Source organism: Pecten maximus, chromosome 10, assembly GCF_902652985.1.
Source record: "Pecten maximus chromosome 10, xPecMax1.1, whole genome shotgun sequence".
NCBI classification, from domain to species: Eukaryota; Metazoa; Mollusca; class Bivalvia; order Pectinida; family Pectinidae; genus Pecten; species Pecten maximus.
This window is the reverse complement of record NC_047024.1, coordinates 18,464,324-18,486,368: the sequence shown is the minus strand read 5'-3', so window position 1 is coordinate 18,486,368 and position 22,045 is coordinate 18,464,324. Positions and strand designations below refer to the sequence as shown.

At 36.9% G+C, this 22,045-nt stretch overlaps 1 protein-coding gene across 3 annotated transcripts; it reads right to left on the bottom strand.

Moving 5' to 3' along the window:
* Positions 1-57: 57 nt before the first annotated feature.
* LOC117336051 (sulfotransferase 1C2-like) lies at positions 58-9,720 on the bottom strand. Of its 3 annotated transcripts, XM_033896400.1 has the most exons (7): positions 9,452-9,720; positions 6,403-6,510; positions 5,232-5,432; positions 4,595-4,916; positions 3,163-3,272; positions 1,693-1,864; positions 58-324 (listed from the first exon to the last, which is right to left on the bottom strand). In XM_033896400.1, exons 4-7 carry the CDS (start codon positions 4,605-4,607, stop codon positions 215-217), a joined length of 405 nt encoding a protein of 134 aa, XP_033752291.1. In that variant the 5' UTR covers positions 4,608-4,916; positions 5,232-5,432; positions 6,403-6,510; positions 9,452-9,720; the 3' UTR covers positions 58-214. The 3 variants fall into 3 exon arrangements, with proteins under 3 accessions (XP_033752291.1, XP_033752292.1, XP_033752290.1); XM_033896401.1 differs by lacking the exon at positions 6,403-6,510 and having other exon boundaries at positions 9,452-9,616; XM_033896399.1 differs by lacking the exons at positions 58-324; positions 1,693-1,864; positions 3,163-3,272 and having other exon boundaries at positions 4,605-4,916.
* Between the last annotated feature and the right edge of the window lie 12,325 nt (positions 9,721-22,045).

Genomic DNA, 22,045 nt, shown 5'->3' with positions numbered 1-22,045 from the left:
AAAATCATCTTAATTATTATTGAAAAACAGAAAGAAAAAACAACAGAAGTCTTGGAATAGGGTGGACAGATTTTTAATATATCAAATAATTGCATTTCACTGAGGGAAGTTGATAATTAAAAAAAAAAGACACAAATATGCTTTAAAACACGTAACATTGTATGTCACCGGTCCTACATGTAATAGGCAAATTACATTATAATGTAGCAGTAAATCATTCATAAACAAACTTCGTTTTACATTTCTCCATTTTTTGCTTCATCAATTCATCAAACTCTTCACTCTGGGCTACGGTGAACCAATTTTTCCAGTCTCCGATCAGACCTGAAATAAAAGTATGAAAACATCTCGTAAACATAGTGTAAAACAGATTTTTGTTTTTAAACAGATGTAAACTTTATTTATTTAGTTCATAAAAATGGCCAAACAAGTTATATCAATTCATATTAATCACACGTGTTTGCCCGGGTGGAAGCGCGCCCGGAGTACCCGGGGAAAACCCCCGTGGTCGGGCAGGTGACCCATATCTTTTCACGTCCGATCGGGGAATCGAACCCCGGTCGCATACATGTAGGTGAATGGCAAGTTGGTTACCACTGTGCCACCCGGCAACCCTATCTACAATACAGATGATCTGACAGAAAACTGACACTTTAGATAGCATTGAGCTTATGACTAGTTTGGTATTGTTTAACGTCCTATCAACAGCTTTGGTCAATTCAGGACGGTTTCTACTGTCTACAAGATGCACGTATGCAGTGTATGTGTCTTTGGAGGCTGCGATGTGCTTGTGTTTGTCTCCTCCTTGTGATAGCGCGGACCTGTTACCGACTTTATAGTGCTACCTCACTGAATCATACTGCCGCAGACGCCCTGCAGGACATACCACCCGGTTATATTATATTATTATACCTTATGTAAGATTCTCGCCTTATTTTTGGTCAATTCCTAATCACATGACCTGAAACAATATGCAGTGTCAGAAACAGCGGTCAACATTGCCGTGGGATATTGCAATGTTCCCCGCTCCGCCCGAAAACGCACGATTGCTTCTTACGGAAAATCCCGAACATTGAGAAGGGAGACAATTCTTACAAACGCAACAGTGACACAGACAACTTGTAAACATGGAGCAGACGTCCAAGAGGTTTAATACAGATTTTTTCACTAGAAAATTCTTCTATTCGGTATAATAAAATCAATAGTGCCCTTGTCTGAGGGGAATATGGAGGATTGTTTCCCCTCGAGAACATTATCTTTCCTCGCCTATCGGCTCGGGAAGATACATTGTAATGTTCCCTCGGGGAAACAATCCTCCATATTCCCCTCAGACAAGGGCACTATTTATATAATGTCAACGGATGAACCAGTCGTCCCACTTCCAAAATGCCGAATGCTAAGCAACTCTTATAAACTCTGGTATGTCTTGGCCAGGGGACAGAACCCAAAGCCTCCATCACAGGGGCGAACTCTTGTTCAATAACAAAATGCCTTAAATACTTACTCATTGAGATGGGTAGAGATGCCAAATATGAATTAAACTACGTCATACAGATGTTTTGTCCTTCCGAGATCGTTAGTGATACTACGGTCCTTAAGTGTTGACACCGGTGGTCGTGTGAGGGAATTCGAAATAGGTATAAAAAAAAATCAGAATCTGGACGGGGAGATACAATTGAATTAATGACCTACCCTTTCTATACAGCGTATGGTAGTTGGATATAGACTGATGAACCTCGTTCTTATCACGTGCAGCCTTTTGCATGTATTTGAAATCACATTTCTCTGCTATGGCGGCGATCAGTTGTGGATTTCTTTGTATGTTAAGGAATTCGGCAAGTTTTTGGACTTGAGCCGCAGGATCCTGAAATAACGAAGTGATACATAACAAATTTACCATGGAGTTTAATTGTCTTCTCCATTTTACTTGAAAAAGAGAACCAATAGTTTTTGAAATGTTTAGAGAAATTAAACAACCCATTGACGTTACGAAAAACGACCACTCTTATGAAGCACGCTTGCCGATTTTTAAATGTTAATGTTTATATATGATACATAATTTAATTCCTATTTCAATTATAAATACGCTGTCTTCCTTCATTTGTTGATGTTTGATATATTTCTCTTCCGCGGATGCCATTTTTGTGAGAAGCACTATATACAATGTTTAAGGCTGACGCCGATGTATTATCTTTAAGACAGACCGTCGTTCCGACTCTTTTGAATGTATACCAACTTTACGATACGTACCCGTTTGGGAGCCTCGTACATCAGAGACGGTATAGGAATCTGGTGAGGGTGATACGTACCCGTTTGAGATCCTCGTACATCAGAGACGGTATAGGAATCTGGTGAGGGTGACATCAGAGACGGTATAGGAATCTGGTGAGGGTGATACGTACCCGTTTGAGATTCTTGTACATCAGAGACGGTATAGGAATCTGGTGAGGGTGATACGTACCCGTTTGAGATTCTTGTACATCAGAGACGGTATAGGAATCTGGTGAGGGTGATACGTACCCGTTTGAGAGTCTCGTACATCAGAGACGGTATCGGATTCTGGTGGGGGTGATACGTACCCGTTTGAGATTCTTGTACATCAGAGACGGTATAGGAATCTGGTGAGGGTGATACGTACCCGTTTGAGGTCCTCGTACATCAGAGACGGTATAGGAATCTGGTGAGGGCGATACGTACCCGTTTGAGATTCTTGTACATCAGAGACGGTATAGGAATCTGGTGAGGGTGACATCAGAGACGGTATCGGGATCCGGTGAGGGTGACGTCAGAGACGGTATAGGAATCTGGTGAGGGTGATACGTACCCGTTTGAGAGTCTCGTACATCAGAGACGGTATAGGAATCTGGTGAGGGTGACATCAGAGACGGTATACGAATCTGGTGAGGGTGACATCAGAGACGGTATAGGAATCTGGTGAGGGTGATACGTACCCGTTTGAGAGTCTCGTACATCAGAGACGGTATAGGAATCTGGTGAGGGTGATACGTACCCGTTTGAGAGTCTCGTACATCAGAGACGGTATAGGAATCTGGTGAGGGTGATACGTATCCATTTGAGATCCTCGTACATTAGAGACAGTATAGGAATCTGGTGAGGGCGACATGAGAGACGGTATAGGAATCTGGTGAGGGTGATACGTACCCGTTTGAGATCCTCGTATATCAGAGAGAGTATAGGAATCTGGTGAGGGTTATCCTCAGTAAACTGCTGCCATTCCAATGTATAGTCGAACCAGCTTTTGTACCCAGGTCCTAGAAATATTTCAGGAGACGAACGTCCTTATAGACAATGTATATATACTGCCATGTCTACACATACCATTCGGCTCACCTCGGCAGATTCCGGTACTCTAAAATCTAGGGTACCGGAATCTGCCGAGGTGAGCCGAATGTACACATTATCAATTAACATTGTTTGGAGCCAAGTAATATACTGTCAAAAACATATTCTGCGGATTAGAAGTATATCGTATTGTCAACATTTGAACAGATTGTTTGATGCATTGATAAAACTGATCCGTGCACTCCAACACAATGCAAGAGAACTTCGACTGATGAAGTGATGATTTAGTACAATGTTTTCTTTGTAAAAAAATGCTAAAATAATATGACCGCTAAAATATCTGCGTTTACAGTATGTTCGTAGAGAAACGAAGATTAGACTAACCACAGGGGCTTGGCACGATTTTCCAAATGATGGTCCATATATATATATATATATTTAAGTGTCTATAATACATGCATATGGACCATCATTTGTAAAATTGTGCCAAGCCCTTGTGAGACTAACATCAATTTTCGTCTGCCCATTATTCTGTGAATTACTTTACTGCTCACAGCCATGTAGTTACATGTGTCTGTATTCAGGGACGAGTAGAATGAAACAAAACAATCTAAGAATCTAGCCCCTATCTTAGAAAGCAGCTCCTGATGTGGACATAAGATTCAACTTTTTCGGTACAACAAAGGCAAACTTGCTTATCACATTCACAAATTCACATGAAATTCGCGTGATTTTTTTTAATGTGAAATTCATATAATATTTTTTTCTTGTGAATTTTACATGAATTTCACTTAAAATGTTCATGTGAATTTCACTTTTTCGGCCCTTTTATAATAAAACTTTCACGGGAATCTCATGTGAGTTTAATGTGAAGGAATTTTGCCTTTGTAATGGCTGACGAAGCCTCAATAATACATTAGGACTTGACCTCTTAGCAGTATAGATGTGATTTGATATTCGGAATTAGAAAGAGATTAGCTTCCGAAACCCCTCGAACAGGGTTATGAATACAGTTTTGAAAAGCAGAAACTTGATGTTTCCCAGATATCCGTCCTTATTTAACCCTGGCTATCCGTGTCTCCTTGACAACCGTTTTCATATGACCCTGGCTGTCGGCATCTCCATGGCAACCTTCTTTATATGACCATGGATGTCAGTGTCTCTTTGACAACCGTCCTCATATGACCCTGGCTGTTGCGAGGGCGTTGAGCCCCGTAAATAAAAATTTGAAAAAAAAAAAAAAAATCCAGATCATAAAACTTACATACTGATAAGTTATGACGTCACTCACCTCTTCCTTTCATGAAGAGATCTATAAAGTCGCCACAGTCACCCTGGAATACCGTAAACTCCTAAATTGTATAGATGGTGGAAATAAGAAACTGCAGTATCCTTTGGGTTTCTCTGAAGAAAAATGATTTTACATTTCTTTTCGTTGATTTCAGACGGTAGATGGCGCCAGGTGAAGTGAGTGTTAAAGACACGTGGGGATGGCAGATTGTCGAATTCTGCCGGAAAGTGAAAGTCGATCATGTTTTCTTCCTTGGTAGTTTTATCATATTCCGCTGACCCCTTCAACAGCATGTTGACAATCTCCCACATCCAGTGTGTCCCTATAATATTAGGCGAATACATTTTAGTTATTATACCGAAGCCAAACAGGGAATTCGAAGCCAAACAGGGAATTCTAAAATTCTATCTCAAAATAGGTAAAACGAATTAAAAAAACAACACAAGGCTAAGAAGACCAGGTGTTCCGGAAAATTTAGCGTCTTTGCTTCATCAATGACTCGTGATTTCAACACGATGGTCCCATTCATGTATTTATAAAGTCTGGAGTTTATATTATTAACTAAACACTTTAACAGTACAGCTATGTTTTGGTAGTCACGTGCTAAACGGGACGGGTAAAGTAAATACAAACATACCTGCTTTAACGTAAGCACATATCAAGATGTCATCTGTGCGCATGCGCATTTCTCGTACGAGTTTTAGTGTTACCCGTAGGTCGGGTACTTGGCCTAAAGAAACGTTGTACAAAGTTCGAAACATGTCGTCGACCTGGACACACGCCACCTCGCGGCCTTTCCTGTCATATTGTCGGACAATCTCGGACTCCGATATGTTACCTATAAAATGTTTGAATGCAAGATATCAGAGAAATACAAATGAAAAAAATATATAACAAAAAATCTTGAACAGCATTTTCAGGGTTTGATTTGATATGGTTTGGTTTGGTTTGGTTTATTTTGTTTAACGTCCTATTAACAGCTAAGGTAATTAAGGACGGCCTCCCGTGCGTGCGACATGCATGCTTGTGGTGAGTGCGTATGTGTGTTTTGGGAGGCTGCGGTATGTTCGTGTTAAGTCTCCTTGTGATAGGCCGGAACTTTTGCCGATTTATAGTGCTACCTCACTGAAGCATACTGCCGAAGACACCCAGCAGCACACCCCACCCGGTCACATTATACGGATTTGATATGGAAAATACATGTAGAGCAAAATGTTTTTAAAATTCTTGTTTTAATTGTACAGCCAGGTCTGAAGAGCTGCCTCCCCTCTCCAGTGGGATCTGAAAATATTCTAGTTCAATTGTCAAAGTAACAAAATATTGACAAAGGAAGAAATAAGTTTAGCATTACTGTTGAAAATGACAAACAGTAGAACAAATGTTTAATAGAATGACAATCTTTAAAATCTTGACATTTTAAAATACAGTTTATTTATTTATTTTAAAACAATTGCAAAACAAGTTGTATAGCTATTTTAATGACGGACTCTTTTTGTTGAAACGGCACAGTTCGATCAGTACACAAAATTGTCAAACTTTATAAATAATCCCAATCAATGGTCAAAAGCAAAGTTCAATATTTGAACATGCTTATTCTTTATATCTCTAAAACATTCGATTAAACACTCCTATTCATGTTCCGTGTTGTGAATCCTACATTTGGCGATTAGAATTAGGACACATGCACGTCTTTTAAACACTACATAGGTGACTGATGAAGGTGACAGTGTAGTCATCGAAACGTCACAATCTTGAATATCATATTGGTTTTTAGTAATATAACTTTTGTCATATGATACAATACTTACCCCAAATATATTTCCCGTCGACCTTCTCGGAACTCATGCTGACAGTAAAGTCAAATGTTCCAGTGCAGTCTTTTATAGATAATGCAAATCCTGGGAACGTTGTTCGACCTGTATTACAGAAGTCATTCCTTAGTTTAAACAGCATTTCATTCGAGAGTTTTACAAAAGCAAATATTTTCACTAACGTTACAAAAAAAGTGTATAGCTTATTTCAATTGATCTTCTTAGTATACATATACGTATGTCCGATAGGACCAGTGTTCTCGATCACTGACATTGAAGAAAAGAACAAGTGAATCGTAATTTTTTTTTTCAGATTTGAGACACCTTTCTGCATTAATGATTGAAAATTAAAACCTTCTATCACACCTTTGTCTCTGATATGATACATTTTGACCATTATTATTTCTTTATTTCCTCCAAAAATACTAGTGCTGTCCGATTTAATTGTCATATCAGTGCCCGGGCCGATAAACAGTTTTTACACCAACCCGGGCTGATATATCACCCGGGTTCTTCACTCCGGATTTTACTTTAGACGCTTCGGTTTTCGGCACTCGGAACTCCTTGGATGTAACTACGCAACATCACAGAGCAGCCGAGGAGTTCCGATTAGGTTTTCGGGGCAGACGACATGGCGAGGAGTCCTGGGACAGCAGAGAGAATTTTAAATTCTCTTGCAGCTCGCATCAACCAATAAGACGGACTTATTGAGAAGGACAATCGAAATAAGTCTGTGTGTGATATTGTTACGGGAGACATGGTGTTGAAGGCAGGTGAAGGGCAGGATGAGTCCGAAATGAGGTTTGTTGACATCGGCGAAAACGAACCTTCGACATTCATTGAAAATATGAAAAATGTAAACACCAAAAGGAAAACCAAATCACACCTGAATATATTTACTGTATGGCTTGTTTCTGTTTTTCAAATTTGAGAGAAAAAGGCTCTGATATGACAATCTTTTTTTTATCAGCCCTTGACCTGCAGGTAGGGCGTAAGAATTGTACCTGCTGCCCCATTGCATGATCGTAAGAGGCGACTAAATTTGGGATCTTATTTTTTTCTCTTCTTTCTGAACAACTTTCTTCTTGACTTCCTAATGTCTCCCTTGACAATGCCTCACTTTTGGCCTTTAGTTGAGCGTTCGCCGCTGTGAGGAAGGCTTTGGGTTCTATGCCCCTAGCCGAGACATACCAGAGTCTTTAAAAATGGTAGTTGCTACTCCTGCTTAGCGCTCAGCATATTTGGAGTGGGACGACTGGTTCGCCCGTTGTCAGTATAATGTGACCGGGTGGGGTGTGCTGCTGGGTGTCTTCGGCAGTATGCTTCAGTGAGGTAGCACTATAAATCGGCAAAAGTTCCGGCCTATCACAAGGAGACTTAACACGAACATACCGCAGCCTCCCAAAACACACATACGCACTCGCCATACGCATGCATGTCGCACGCGCGGGAGGCCGTCCTTAAATGACCTTAGCTGTTAATAGGACGTTAAACAAAATAAACCAAACCAAACCAAACCTTGACCTGATATCAGTCCTTGCGCCTGCGCCTGCGGCCGTCGGGCTGGTATCATGGTTTTGGGCTGATAAAGGGTGTGATATCAAAAAAATAATAACTTCTAGTTATCGCATTATAACCCTGTTATCAATGACAATGACAATTTGTTTATTCTCGAAAACAGTACAGTGTAGAGAATAAGAATACAGACAAATGGATAACAATGATAAGTATTGTGAATTAATTATTATTATTACATGTATATCAATAATAAATTTAGTCAATGAAATAGGTTCATTTTTAGTTACGTAATTGAATAATGTATAAAATTTAAATGTATTTGGTCTTCCATAATAACATCTAGACATATATTTCCGTCTACTATTGAGTATTTAAGTTGCTGATCACAGTTAAATAAATAATGAAATTGGTCGCCTATTTCTCTTAAATTACATATAGTACATATTCTATGTTCCCGTGGTATATTAGACCATATACTACCTACATCCAGTGATTCCATGTGTAAGATAACCTGGAGCGTTTTTAATTGGCTCTGTCTGACAGTCAGAAATCAATTGTGACGTCATAGTGTGAATAGCGACGTGACTTCATGAATTTTGAACAGTGCAATAAAATGGCTGTCAACGTTTGTTAGTCCTGCACATTTGTTTTATTATAAAACCCGTCAAAATGGAAATTTTCTGAGTTATACGGCAAAAGAGTATCTTAAATTCAATTTTGCTCGAGTCATAAAAACTCATATGATATGAGAACTTTTCCTATATAAATACATACATTATGGAAATTCTGACTATTTACTTTCAATCGACCATGCACATATAAATTAGAAATCATATGTACATAATTATAAGTTGTTGATGAGGACTACTGGTTTCTATAAAAGATAGATATGTATTGATCGATTGAATTTTTAAACTAATTTTAAATTTTCATAATAAACAAAAAAATTGTGCGATTCTTTCCATCTATGACGCGTTTTAAAGAAAATATTCGAACTTTTTCAGTGATTTTGAGCCAGTGTTTTGAAATCTAAACTTCTATTAGGCTGAAAACTATCATCAATTACGATAACATCAGCGAAAATAATTTACTGTAAGGTATTTCTTTAATTATTTATTCTACCTGAGAGTCTTTTCCCTGAAAACTTGACGTCATTTTTACACATGAATATCATAGACCTGAGGACTTAAACGTAAGACCGATATAAAACTCAATGTTGAGTATACCTTCCTCGGGAGTGGCTGTCTAATCTATTGAGATAACTTACAGTTTGTGTGTGTGTGCAATACAGCATGTGACCTTGTCATTATCGGCAGTGTAAGAAGAGAACGGCGACCCACTTTTTCTTACACAATTTCATGTAAATGAGCACACTATGCGTATGACCCTCTGTCAGACGATTCTATCTCTCTCGTGCAACTGGTTGTATAATTAATTGTGTGCTTAGGATTCGTGTATTTCACCATGTGTGTCAGTTAACGCGTGTCGCAAACGATTATAAATGTAATAGTCTATATTGTGTACTCACTGTGGTCCTTGTCCTGTGCCGGCAGGTTCCGAATAGAATATTCGGGACACCCTTGATGTGACTCGTTTGTCCCTTAATTATCGGGGCTAGGGCTCGGACGCAAAAAGGTACATGACTTGACCTGACCTTCACGCTGGGTTTTCTCCGGGTACTCTGGTTTCTTCACATGATAAGACACCTCGCGCGGTAATATTATTGTAAGATAAATACAGTTTACATTAAGAAAGATCACTCGTGCGGACTTGAGCAAGGTTTGATGCGCCCTGGAGACCAAGTTTTGCTGTCGATCGACAATATCGGATTCGTTTACATATATAGGGTTTCATTACATGATTTTAGTACCATCTATCACATGATCACGCAGGGAATCGAGAGTAAATATCTAGTACACCTCAGTATTAAGACCACCTCGCTATTAAGACCATTTTCACTCAGATCCCCTGGTGGTCATAATAGAGAGGTTTCAATGTAAAGGTTTTTTTTTTTTTAGATTATTATATCTACAAATACATGTGCATTTTCTTTTATTTATTTTTTTAAATGAAACGAGATTAATTTCAATTGATCTATATATATGATCTTAAATGAGTTTTCATTTTATATATCTTATGTAACGAGCCATAGAAGTTTTTATTTTTGCGAGACTTGACATAACATCTCAAACGAAAATAAGGAGACAGATTTATATTAGTATTCTATTTTTTTTCTCGGAATCCTTACATTTGCAATATTTTGAAATCTGGGACATATTTTTAGATAACAAAAGACATACTGGTAATTCTAAAAATAAATATCGGATGTAAAGATGAAAATGGACGAAAAAATATAAACTATCAAAAAAGTTGCGAGATTTCAAGGTATATTTTGTGACAGCGCGCTTACCTGGAGCACAGGGTTTGTAATGAATGTTTATGATAAAAATAAAAAACAAGAGCCATGATCAGCATATATACACAGGGGTTTGTAATGAATGTTTATGATCAAAATCAAAGATAGAGCCATTATCAGCATATATATATACACAGGGGTTTGTAATGAATGTTTATGATAAAAATAAAAAAAAAGAGCCATGATCAGCATATATACACAGGGGTTAGTGTAATGAATGTTTATGATAAAAATAAAAAAAAATAGAGCTATGATCAGCATATATATTTATGTATATATGCTGATCACGACTCTATTTTTTATTTTTATCATAAACGTTCATTACAACCCCCTGTGTCTGGAGCGAACAATTATAGAGACTGCGTCTTATTGGGATGTGGAAAGTCCTACTGTGGATCCTGAACAAACCTCACTGCATGACGTAATCCATGTGACGGGGAAAGGCCATTTGTCCTGCAAGATCTGATTACAAAAACTTTCTGGTGGATTTTTACAAATGAGTCCAAGGACCCACATCTGGTGTCCGACACAGGACCGAGAACAGTGAACAGTGGATTGAGAATTCGTGTCAAGTCCCTGTGGGTAGTCATAATACATAGGTGTATTTATTATATAGACAGTGGGTTAATTGAGAATTCGTTTCAAGTCCCTGTGTATATAGACAGTGGGTTAATTGAGAATTCGTGTCGCGTCCCTGTGGGTAGTCATAATACATAGGTGTATATAGACAGTGGGTTAATTGAGAATTCGTGTCAAGACCCTGTGGGAAGTCATAATACAGAGATGTATATAGACAGTGGGTTAATTGAGAATTCGTGTCAAATCCCTGTGGGTATCATAATACATATATGTATATAGACAGTGGGTTAATTGAGAATTCGACAGTGGGTTAATTAAGAATTCGTGTCAAATCCCTGTGGGAAGTCATAATACATAGGTGTATGTAGACAGTGGGTTAATTGAAATTTTCGTGTCAAATCCCTGTGGGTATCATTTAAGCATTGAACGGCTTTCAGTTGGCATTCATAGTCAATATGAATGCCAACTGGACAGAGGCAAATTCCATGAAGCGCTAGTGCGCTTCATGGAATCTGCCTCTGTCCAGTTGGCATTCATATTGACTATAAATACCAACTGAAAGCCGTTCAATGCTTATATTTACCATCTGTGATTTTTTATTTGTCGTGCGATTTTTTTTTTGAAATTTTCAAATTCAAATTTTAGTTGGCAGTTCATAAGCTGGTGAACTCGCAACTGAATTGGTAGGGTTATATAGTGGCAGTGCCATACAATGGTAAATATAATAATACATACACGTGTGTATGATCTGTGAGTCCCTGATGGCTGTCCCTTCATGCTCGAACTTGTCCAACTAAAAAACACAACTCCTCTTTAGTAATGATATACATCATAACACTTTATTTTTTTTTAAAGAAAACATGTAAGATACGCGCCTGGCATGAAATGGTATCCCGTGAAGTTAATGATGTAAATCGAGTGGTTTTTTTTTCTTTAATTTCTCTTTCTTTCTTTTTTCTTTTTTTTGTGTTTGTTTGTTTGTTTTGTGTTTTTAATTGCATACAGAACAAACATAACACATAAAAAATACCTTGATTGAACATTGATACGTACGTTTTTAGATAAAATCTGAGGCCTCCATTCTATGTCTCTGGATAAAATACATATCAAAACATGCATAAACTGTCCGTGACTTTGATGAGTATGCAGCAAAATACTTTACAAGATAAGATCACTATTATTAGACCACCGGTTACGAGTAATCGTGAGCTATACCCCGGCGTCGGCGTCGGCGTCCCATCCCACTTTAAAGTTTGTGGGGTAAGTTTTTGGAAAGATTCTAAGTCCTAAAGTATACATCTCGCACCCTTCTAATTTGGTTTATACATTCATTGGAGGTCCAGGAGCGATGTTATGGCAATATCATTCAGAAAACAAATGCGATTTTTTTTCGCATATTACCATTTTGTGGACTTTTCATTTTTGGCACCAAAACCCTCTTTAAAGTTTTGGGGGTAAGTTTTTAGAAAGCTTGTAAGTCCAAACGTATACACCTCACACAATTCTGATTTGGTTTATACATTCATTAGAGGTCTAGGAGTGGTGTTATAGCATAATCCAGCAGATTTTTTTTTTTATTGTGATTTTTTATTTTCGCATTTAACCATTTTGTGGACTTAACTTTTTTGGCACCAAAACTCACTTTAAGGTTGTTGGGGTAAGTTTTTGAAAGCTTGTATGTCCAGACCCTTTTAATTCGGTTTATACATCCAATAGATGACTAGGAGTGATATTATGTGACGTAAAATTTCAAAATACATACATAAAAATTGAGTGCATAGTGTGTGCATAGTGAGATTGCTACTGCCGGTGTGCTTCACACTCATTTATTGCACTTATTTTTAGTATATTGACATGGTTTTCTCAATGTATGTGGGGTTTTGTTTTGGTTTTTTGGTTTGTTTTTTTTTCTCCTCTGAAGTCTCGCTGCCAATCTCCATGAGACTTTAAGCCGATTGGTTACAGATGTGACTTTCGCGATTTACATATCCACGGAGGAGAAACATGTATATCTCATGTGTGACTATGGACCCCCCCCCCCCCCCCCCCCCCCCCGCGCATTTTAATTTAATTTCATTGTGCATTATACATGTACATATATCGTTGAATTGCATGAGATGGTAATTATCTTATAAAATATCAGACACTATTTATACCAAAACCAATGTAATAGCACAAGTCAGGTTTTCCATGGTTGAAAAGCACTCTCTACCAGTAAAATGTCTGCTTTGCATGCACCTCGTTCAGTGAAGGTATAGGGGCAGGGCCGGGAGAACTTGTAACGACTTTTTAATCAGTCACACAGCGGGGCTTTGGCATGCTAAAAAAAAGTGTATGCAGGATTTTTATTATGTAATCGGAATATTAATTAATAATTGCATTTTCTAATCGACGATGACGTAGATATGCATTCATTTTAATGCTACATCGCTGCTGGTAATATGAATTTCCCCTCGATGTGCCCAGCCGGAAAAATATTTTTCATTAATGAAAATACTACTAGCCAGTGAGGCCCTTGTGATATATAGCACGGAATTTGACGGGCAATTCAGTTTTCCCGCCGCCGTCAAGCCAGAATGATCTCTCGTTTCGGTAAGTTTTTTTGATACGCATTTTATGTTACTTCTTGATTTTATGTGTCTATTAGTCATAAACGAATCTATTTCTCGCTTCATCAACCATCGTATCATTAAAATTAACCATAATAAATGTATTTTAATTTTTGCATTTGTATGATGTTTCATGATTAAATAAATGCAACTTGGAAGACAATTTTAAAAGTAAAAACTCATTTTTGGTTGTTTTTTTTAGTAACAAAACTATACCTCAATAGACGTATAATATGCAAGGTTGCGAATAATTGGTTTCCCCAACCTGATTGTGGTATGCATATGGTGTTGTCTGCCCTATCTCTTTGGAACTAAAATTGTTTCGCTGCATGGCATTTTTATTTGACTTTATTTTACAAAAGTTATTGCCTTTTGTGTACTCTGGTATTTGATTTCTTTGTCAGCTGATCTTTTTGAAATTTAGTAGGCTTTAAAGTTACATTTTACCCTGAATTGGATTTTCATTCTGCAGGTTGTTTCATTTTTTGAATATTAATCGTGTATTTTGACCTACATAAGTTTAGATTTATATATACATTGTATAGTTACTGGAACTTCAGGTAATTTGGGACAAGGGTTGACCTAGATGAGGCGATGTCATGTTCAAAAAGTAGGTCACTTTGACCCACAAAAAAGTAGGCCACTTTGACCTACATTTTGACTTTGTGTTGACATAGTTTGCGCCTGTGAGGTTATTGTTAATTTTTTACTGTATATATTAAGTTTTTGTCGTTCTGATTTTACCAACTGGATTTTTTAGCTTATTATTGTAAAACAGTCAATCTTGCACCCGTCCATTCCTGGTATGAGGTAATTTGTATTGTATGCAGTATCTTTTTTTTAAATGATAAACATTTTGTAAACCCAGACCATATGTTTTGACAGGACTGTCCACAGGCAAAAGGACAAGATCCTGGACAAGATAGGTGGTACTCCTAGCTCTGGTTGGGTGATCTGGTGCTGGTGGTATCTGGAGCTCAATATATCTATTTCAGTTCAGCACAACTTTCTCGTTTCTTTTGCGGTAGTTTTTAAGCCAGGAAATAGTATTGATGAGGTGCTTAGAGCCTTTATGGCTGCATGTTAGGGAAAGTCATGATCCCCTCCATGACGGACCCTAAGGGGGGCATGTGACTGTCTAGGTTCTAGTACTTTATCACTGATATTTCGGGGTTAAATTCTGTTGTAATTGGGGCGGGTAAGGGTAATTGTTCTGCAATAAGTCTCTTGTAGTAAAAGATACTCTGGTGTTGGAAAGTCTGATTGGGGTGAAGGGTCAACTTATTCTGTCTGACCACAGGGGCTAGTAACGATATAAATGGGGGGAAATGAAAAATAAGAAAAAAACGTACGCAATACATAATGTATTGCGTACGTTTTTTTCTTATTTTTCATTTTCCCCCATTTATATCGTTACTAGCCCCTGTGCTCAGCCTGTCCAGATTCCTAATTTACATATGGGGTTGAAAGGTCATGCGTTTATATAATCGACTGTCACCAAGTGCACTTTTTGGGGTCATCTCGGCATATCGGTTGGTATTTTACAGGTACAGAGCGTTGCTTGTGAGATCACGGACTAATTAGATAGCATGTTCTAATGCCAGTGATGAGATCGTCCTTTCCTTTTCTTCATCTGCATCATTTCGGTAGTTGTTGAAACTTCGTTTTGAAATCGAAAGATTGCATATAATGCAACTTCGCTAGCCAAGGGTGTTCAATACGGTACTCTCCTATTCCTATTTTTGTCGTGAGATCCGCCAAGGGTGAATAGGAGAGTATCGTATTGAACACTCTTGGCTAGCGAAGTTGCATATAATGCTGCTCAATAACTTGTTCAAGACAGGGCCGGGGCAACAGCTGTTGATGTAACGATGAAACCTGTATTATGGTAATTAAAAAGTGGCGCGTTCTACAAAGGGTATTTCGTCCCTCGGTCAAGCGACTGTCTCTCGAGTTCAAGACATTCCCCAACAAGGAAACTTTAATCAGCCTGTCTAAATGAATTATGATGAGCCGTCTCTCAACTTGGGAAGTAATTAACTTGAATTCTATCAAACGTCCAAAACATTTATGGATATTTGATATTTTAGAATTTTGGTCAAAAACCTAAAAATTCCTCCATTACAGGACTCGGTTACCTACTTTCGCTTTCAAACCCTGTTTTTAGTTACCTACGAGTTTTTAAACACCGCTGAAGTTAAATCAAATTTTCCAGAATTTAAAGTATCAAATATGTAATCAACTGAAATATTTTTTTGAGAAGTTAATTTGTCCATCTCATTTTTGTGTGTAAATGTCCTTGATTTTACGCCGTAATCGTTTTTCAGGAAAGGAATTAGTATAAGCTTTTAGCTTGTTTTCCAATCCTATATGTACATATTATTTGTAATCAGTTAAGTTAATTAGTATCAAGAAAAATATCAGCGATATTTAGCCATGTTGATCTGGGTTATCGGATAGTAGTAAATGGCCTGATGTGATTTTGTTTCGTATTTTGAATCATTTCAAATGGTGAAATATCTCTATAATATATATATATACGTTGTTGTACTATAGATGTATTCTGCAAATCTAGTTGCTGAAAATGGTATATCGTATGTAAAAAGTGATTAAAAAGTAATAAAATGAGATGAATTCAAAGTTTGTGTAAAAGTGTTTGTGTAGAGGTAAAAACTATGTTATGTCGGAGAATACAGGTAAAATTCAGGTAATGTGGGAGAACACAGGTAAAATCCAGGTAAGGCATATATGAAGCACAGGCGCTTGCATAGAAAATATGACTTTTTTTTTTTTTTTTTTTTATTTGACAGTGGTATGTGTAATCTGTTTAACAGATTACACATACCACTGTCAAATAATTTTTTTTTTGAAAATCACATTTTCTATGCAAGCGCCTGTGATATGAAGCAGACTATATGACTGTCACAACATACCTGCCCCAATGTTATTTTTAAAAAGTGGGAGAAAGGAGAACACACCCCTACGACATGCCGAAATTACACGGGTCATTTCTCTTCTTGAGGTGCTTCTGTACACTTGCGCCGAGAAAGATTTAAGAAATAACCAAAGGGTTTGTAATCAATGATGAACCCCTCCACATTTTTTTGTTTAGATATATTTGATAAGGGATATTTACAGAAACATTTAAACAACTACTAGAAAGGCATTTAAAAAATAATATATAAATTTACACATCAAATTGTAAACTTTTTTATGCATATACTATTGATCATTTTTGCTAAATATAACATTATTGTAGTGTATATGATGGGTTGATTGTTATATCATGATTGAAGGTATCTGCAGGTTAGTTGAATTTGTATGTTAAAATATATGATCGCACTAAGATGGAATTGTAATATTGTGGTAGTAAATGGTATGTTGTATATGATAGTGTACGAATTATTGGCTATGAATAGTGAAATGTCGCGTCTATCGTTTTACGAGGAGTTGAGGAGTGTAGAAGATGAATATGTGTACTTTACTGTCAATCATATCATTGTATTATTGTATTTCTTATTGACCTCTTGTCGCGCACAATATAAAGTTCGCCTGAGTGAAATAAATTGAATTGAATTTGAATAAAACAGATAGATTTCAATATAAATAATTTGAATTAGATAAAATTACCTAGCTTATAATTGGTATAATAATTGAAACTATAGAATTCTGAGAGATCATCTTTTTTTTTTTTTTTTTTGTGAAACAGTTTCAATCATATCATTGTATAGCCCGAGTTTCCTCTGGCCCTGACACCGTAAAACGAGGGTCTATACGGATGGAATATAACACCGATTTGGGACTAAATTGATGTTTTTGGGTAAATAAATATCTCATTTATCCATATATGTAAGGTAGATGTTATGTCACACCCGATTTTATTGTATTTGCACCAAAATCTTAGCGACACCAAACGGTGTCGGATTATTCCACGTTTTTGTGTCGCCTTTGAAAAAGGAGACATATAGGTATTACTTTTGGGCGGCGTCGGTGTCGGCGTCGGCGTCGTCCGGAAAATGGTTTTCGTGCGATAACTTTAGTAGTTTAGAACGGATTAATTCGAAACTTCATGGGTAGGCTCATTACCATGATAGCTCGGACGAGTTCGATAACCAAAATTATTCGCACCTTTTTAAAAGAGTTATAGCCCTTTAATTTTTTGCGAAAATGGTTTCCACTCAATAACTTGAATAATTATTACAGGATTAATTTGAAACTTCATGGGAAGGTTCGTTACCATAATACTGTGGACAAGTTTGTTAACCAAATTTATTCGCACCATTTTAAAAGAGTTATGGCCCTTTAATTTTTTGCGAAAATGGTTTCCACTCAATAACTTGAATAATTATTACTGGATTAATTTGAAACTGCATGGGAAGGTTCGTTACCATAATACTGTGGACAAGTTCGTTAACCAAATTTATTCGGACCTTTTTAAAAGAGTTATAGCCCTTTAATTTTTTTTTGCGAAAATAGAATGTTCGTTACCATAATACTGTGGACAAGTTTGTTATTGTTTTTTTTTTATTGAAGTCCTAATTTTAAAGAGTTATGACCCTTTAATTATTCGCATACACAGGCGACACCTCCACTTCCGTGGAATTCTTGTCATATAGTAGTGCGCTCATGGTGTCATGCAGGGCCAGAGGAAACTTGGGCTAAGCATCGTATTATTGTTGATCTATGTCGGACCAGGCCAGTTTTTCTTCAAATAATTAAAATAGTGTTGTATTGATAATTTTCATGATAAAAACGGCTGTTTATAATGATGAAAAATTATATAAAATGGCTAATTTGATCTTAAAACATGGTTTGTTTTCTTTCGCGTCGGCCATTTTGGCGGTGGGTAACTACTGTTCAACCGGTTCTGAAGCTGAAGGTGTTACATGTAATCCCACGGATGACAGAAACAGACAGACAAACAGACACAGAGAAAGAGCAAACAACACCATTTCTACGTTTAGATTTAATAAAAAGGGAAATTTCGATACAAGAAAACTATTTTATTCATTTCATGAAATTGTAAACAGCAATATTGACAAAATTTATAGTGTTTTTAAGTGCCATTCAGACAAGCGGACGGAATAAAGGAGAAAAAAAGTCATCGAGCAAACCCTTAAGAGTATGTTCCTAACTCTTCAAAAACAAGATTTGACTCTCAGAATTGAAGCGGCATGTCTGTTTGACGTGTGATTTGACCCCTAAGACTTTGAGAAATATAAATTCGACTTCTGAAATGGCTAAATCTTAAGGGTCAAGTGGACATCCTGCAAATCGAGCAATTTTAAGTAACAAATACTATATTCAATCATTATCATTCGATACATAGATGCATGTTCTAAAAATGCTATTTTCGTTCAGAAAAAGTAACTTTATCATTAAGAAAATGTTATTATACTTAAGCATATATCACAAACTGTTTGATATTTCACCATGTTGGTTTATATAAAATAATAAAAAAAAAAAAAAAAAATCCCAAAACATTAATCTCGATTTTACTACATATATTACATATTTTACAAGTATATATCACAAACTGCTGGATATATTACCACTAAGCTTAAAAATAATCTCGATTTTACTTTTCACACAATTTTCTTAAATAAAATTACACATGTTCACAAAATGTCTTATTACCCTATATCAAAATACACCTATAATATACTACATATAAAATATCACAATATGAATAAGAAATATACATATTGTACAATTTATAAATACTTAAAATATATCTTGAAATTTCCAATATATTACAAGGATAAATTCGTTTGTCGATTTCATACGTTGTTGTTATGACGAGGTAAAATAAAGCCCTACTGTTTCAATTAAAACATGATTGTTCGAAATATAAATGCAGAAATATATGAGAGCGGGGTCGAGACGGTGTGCACTGTTCATGTTTAACTTGTTAGCTGGTGTTACTGGGTGCGGAAGTCCGAAGCTTTAAGACCTCGACTTTCATAAGTTTGTAAATGGCCGACACTTTCTTGCATTTAAACTTGATTATCGTGGTCGGCGCTTGACATTTTCCGGAGAGGCACTTTCCTCTTCAGTCATTTTGGCAATACACTAGCGAAAATTCATTCCATTCTATTTAATATACACGAAAATGTTGTTTTGGTGATTCTAAAAGTAAATTAGACATTCGTCGTTTGAAAAAGATAACTTGAGGAATACAAAATACTCAAGTTTGCACAAAATGTCGTCAAATTTATAAATCATGTGACAATCACGTGATAAAGTTTAAATACACTATACAGATCCGTTAAAGTCTTGTAGGATTCTCATGAACAATACTGGATCATTCCCTAGGAATCGCTGTCAGGTAAAACGTTTGAAACAGACAGTCAGCTTAAAGAAGTTACTGACACAGATCAATCGACACCAGAACGCCACCTATTCCGGATAAAACACCTCCGACGATCGAGAGGACGAACGACCAGCTGAGATCAAGATCTAGTTGGACTTGATCTTGTTTTGCCAAGTCACTAACTTTTGTGGACCAAATGATACCGGAAATGATGATAGTGGCAGCTGAAATAGATAATAAGAATTAGTGCCTACGTTGTAAAACAAAAACAACAACAACAAAATTCAACATTAACACAACTAATTCAACCAATCAGCTCCTGTTTCTCTTGAAGTCCTTAAAGAAAAAATGTTTCTTATGTTTGTAGCTGTTTTCCTGAGTAAATAACATGTACTTTCTTTATACCAGAGTAAAGATTAGAGTCTTTAGATTTGGAAAATAAAAAATATACAATCCTACAAAAAAATAGAATGACGTAGGATTACAGGTATACAAAGGCGGGAATTCCCCAGGTGGGGGGTTCCCCAGTCCACTGTAAATATCAGGGTTACTGTATTCCAAGTACTGGTGCGATCTTGCATGCCATTAAACATATCCAATAACATCATTTTTCATGTAGCGAAAACCTTATTTAATTTGATATAAAAGCGATTGAGGGGACGGGGTAACTCGTAATACCATAAAAGCAAGAGCATTTGTTTTATGAAACCTGGTACCATATACATGTACATTCACAAATGACGTCACTTCCGTTACTATACATCCGTTTCATGTATGTGATATTTCAGGTCGTGTCATTGGTCTGCATTTCAACACACTGTGTAATAGGTACAGCAGACACATACAGGGCCTAAGCCTTTGGGACCACATACTAAAGCCGACTTGTAGAGGTCACTGACCTACATTTCAACACAACAGATATATTAGACATATGCAGTATTGGACTGAATTTTAGTGGAAACCATCACTTGGTAACGTCTAGAAATAATCCACAACAATGATTTAAATTCCCCGACACCATATCGTTCCTTACACAGGGGATATGATTTAGCTTATCCATATAAGTAAAACGGAAACAGACACTTACTTCCAGAAATATTGATATTCAAAAATAAAATGTTAAATAGTCAATACCACATTCCCACGTAAGTAGATAACAGCGCACCAGACACCCTGATATAAACCGATCACGTGATGTATACGTGTCCTATAACATTTGCTCTGTGGTGTTGAATGATTGCACTCTATTGACCTTTGACCTGCATGTCAAGGTCATGTTGAACTTTTTCAGATATTATCCCCAAATAAGGGATAATTAGACAAATATGCACCTTGAACCTTGACCCTATTAGTTACCATGGGTTCGTCAATCTTTCACACTTCACTTCCGTGCAACAAATATTGGACCTTTTTTTCTGGTGACCTAAAAAGACTTTTAAAATAAAGCCAACTGATAAAATTGCACCAGAGTTTTAGCTCTACAAAGCATTCAGTACTTTGATTCCATATAGGCTTCACCTATAACAACTTGTGTAGATCAGAATTTGTAATTTCGTCATGTTTAAATGTATTTTACAAGGCTTTTTGCTGTGATAGTGTTAACACGTTACTCACCTCCAATGAAGGCTGTTAGTGCAGCCAAAATATAGGCCATCTTGTGGGCAGTTTTCGACAGGGCTACCGTACATAACAATTCCAAGATGGCGGCCGCAACAACAGCAACCATACCGATGATGGCGAACGCCCGACATGATTTTACCCAATCCAACACTGGAAACAAAAGAGGACACATTTGAAGACTGTTTTCCTGGAAATTTTACTTAGATATTATACTGGCGACAGCGTATACACTGCCTCTCTGGAAAATGCATAATAAAATGGCATCTTCGGTATACAAACCACACTTGTAAAGGAAAAAAGCACCAACAGTTACTTCAACGCTAAACATGTTGTTCGCCAACTCCCAGACTGTAGTTAAAAATGGCGGCAAAAGCAGAAGGAAATGACATCTGTGTCGTGGTTTGTGGATTTTCAAATGTCTTATGACATCATCAATAGCCACACGGAATGTCGTTCATACCGATCTTTGAAACATAACTATTGGTTTTTATACAGACGCCCACACTTAAATTTAAAACCAGAATTAGTTCCTTACCGGGGATGAAATGACCATTCAGTTCGTCTGATTTTACTTGCTTTCGCCAC

Coding starts and splice junctions, on each gene's coding strand:
- LOC117336051 (XM_033896399.1), bottom strand. CDS start 6,439: ATGAGTTCCGAGAAGGTCGACGGGAAATATATTTGGG. Junction 5,433..6,402: donor CGACGGGAAATATATTTGGG/GTAAGTATTGTA, acceptor AACATTTTATAG/GTAACATATCGGAGTCCGAG. Junction 4,917..5,231: donor ATGTGCTTACGTTAAAGCAG/GTATGTTTGTAT, acceptor CTAATATTATAG/GGACACACTGGATGTGGGAG.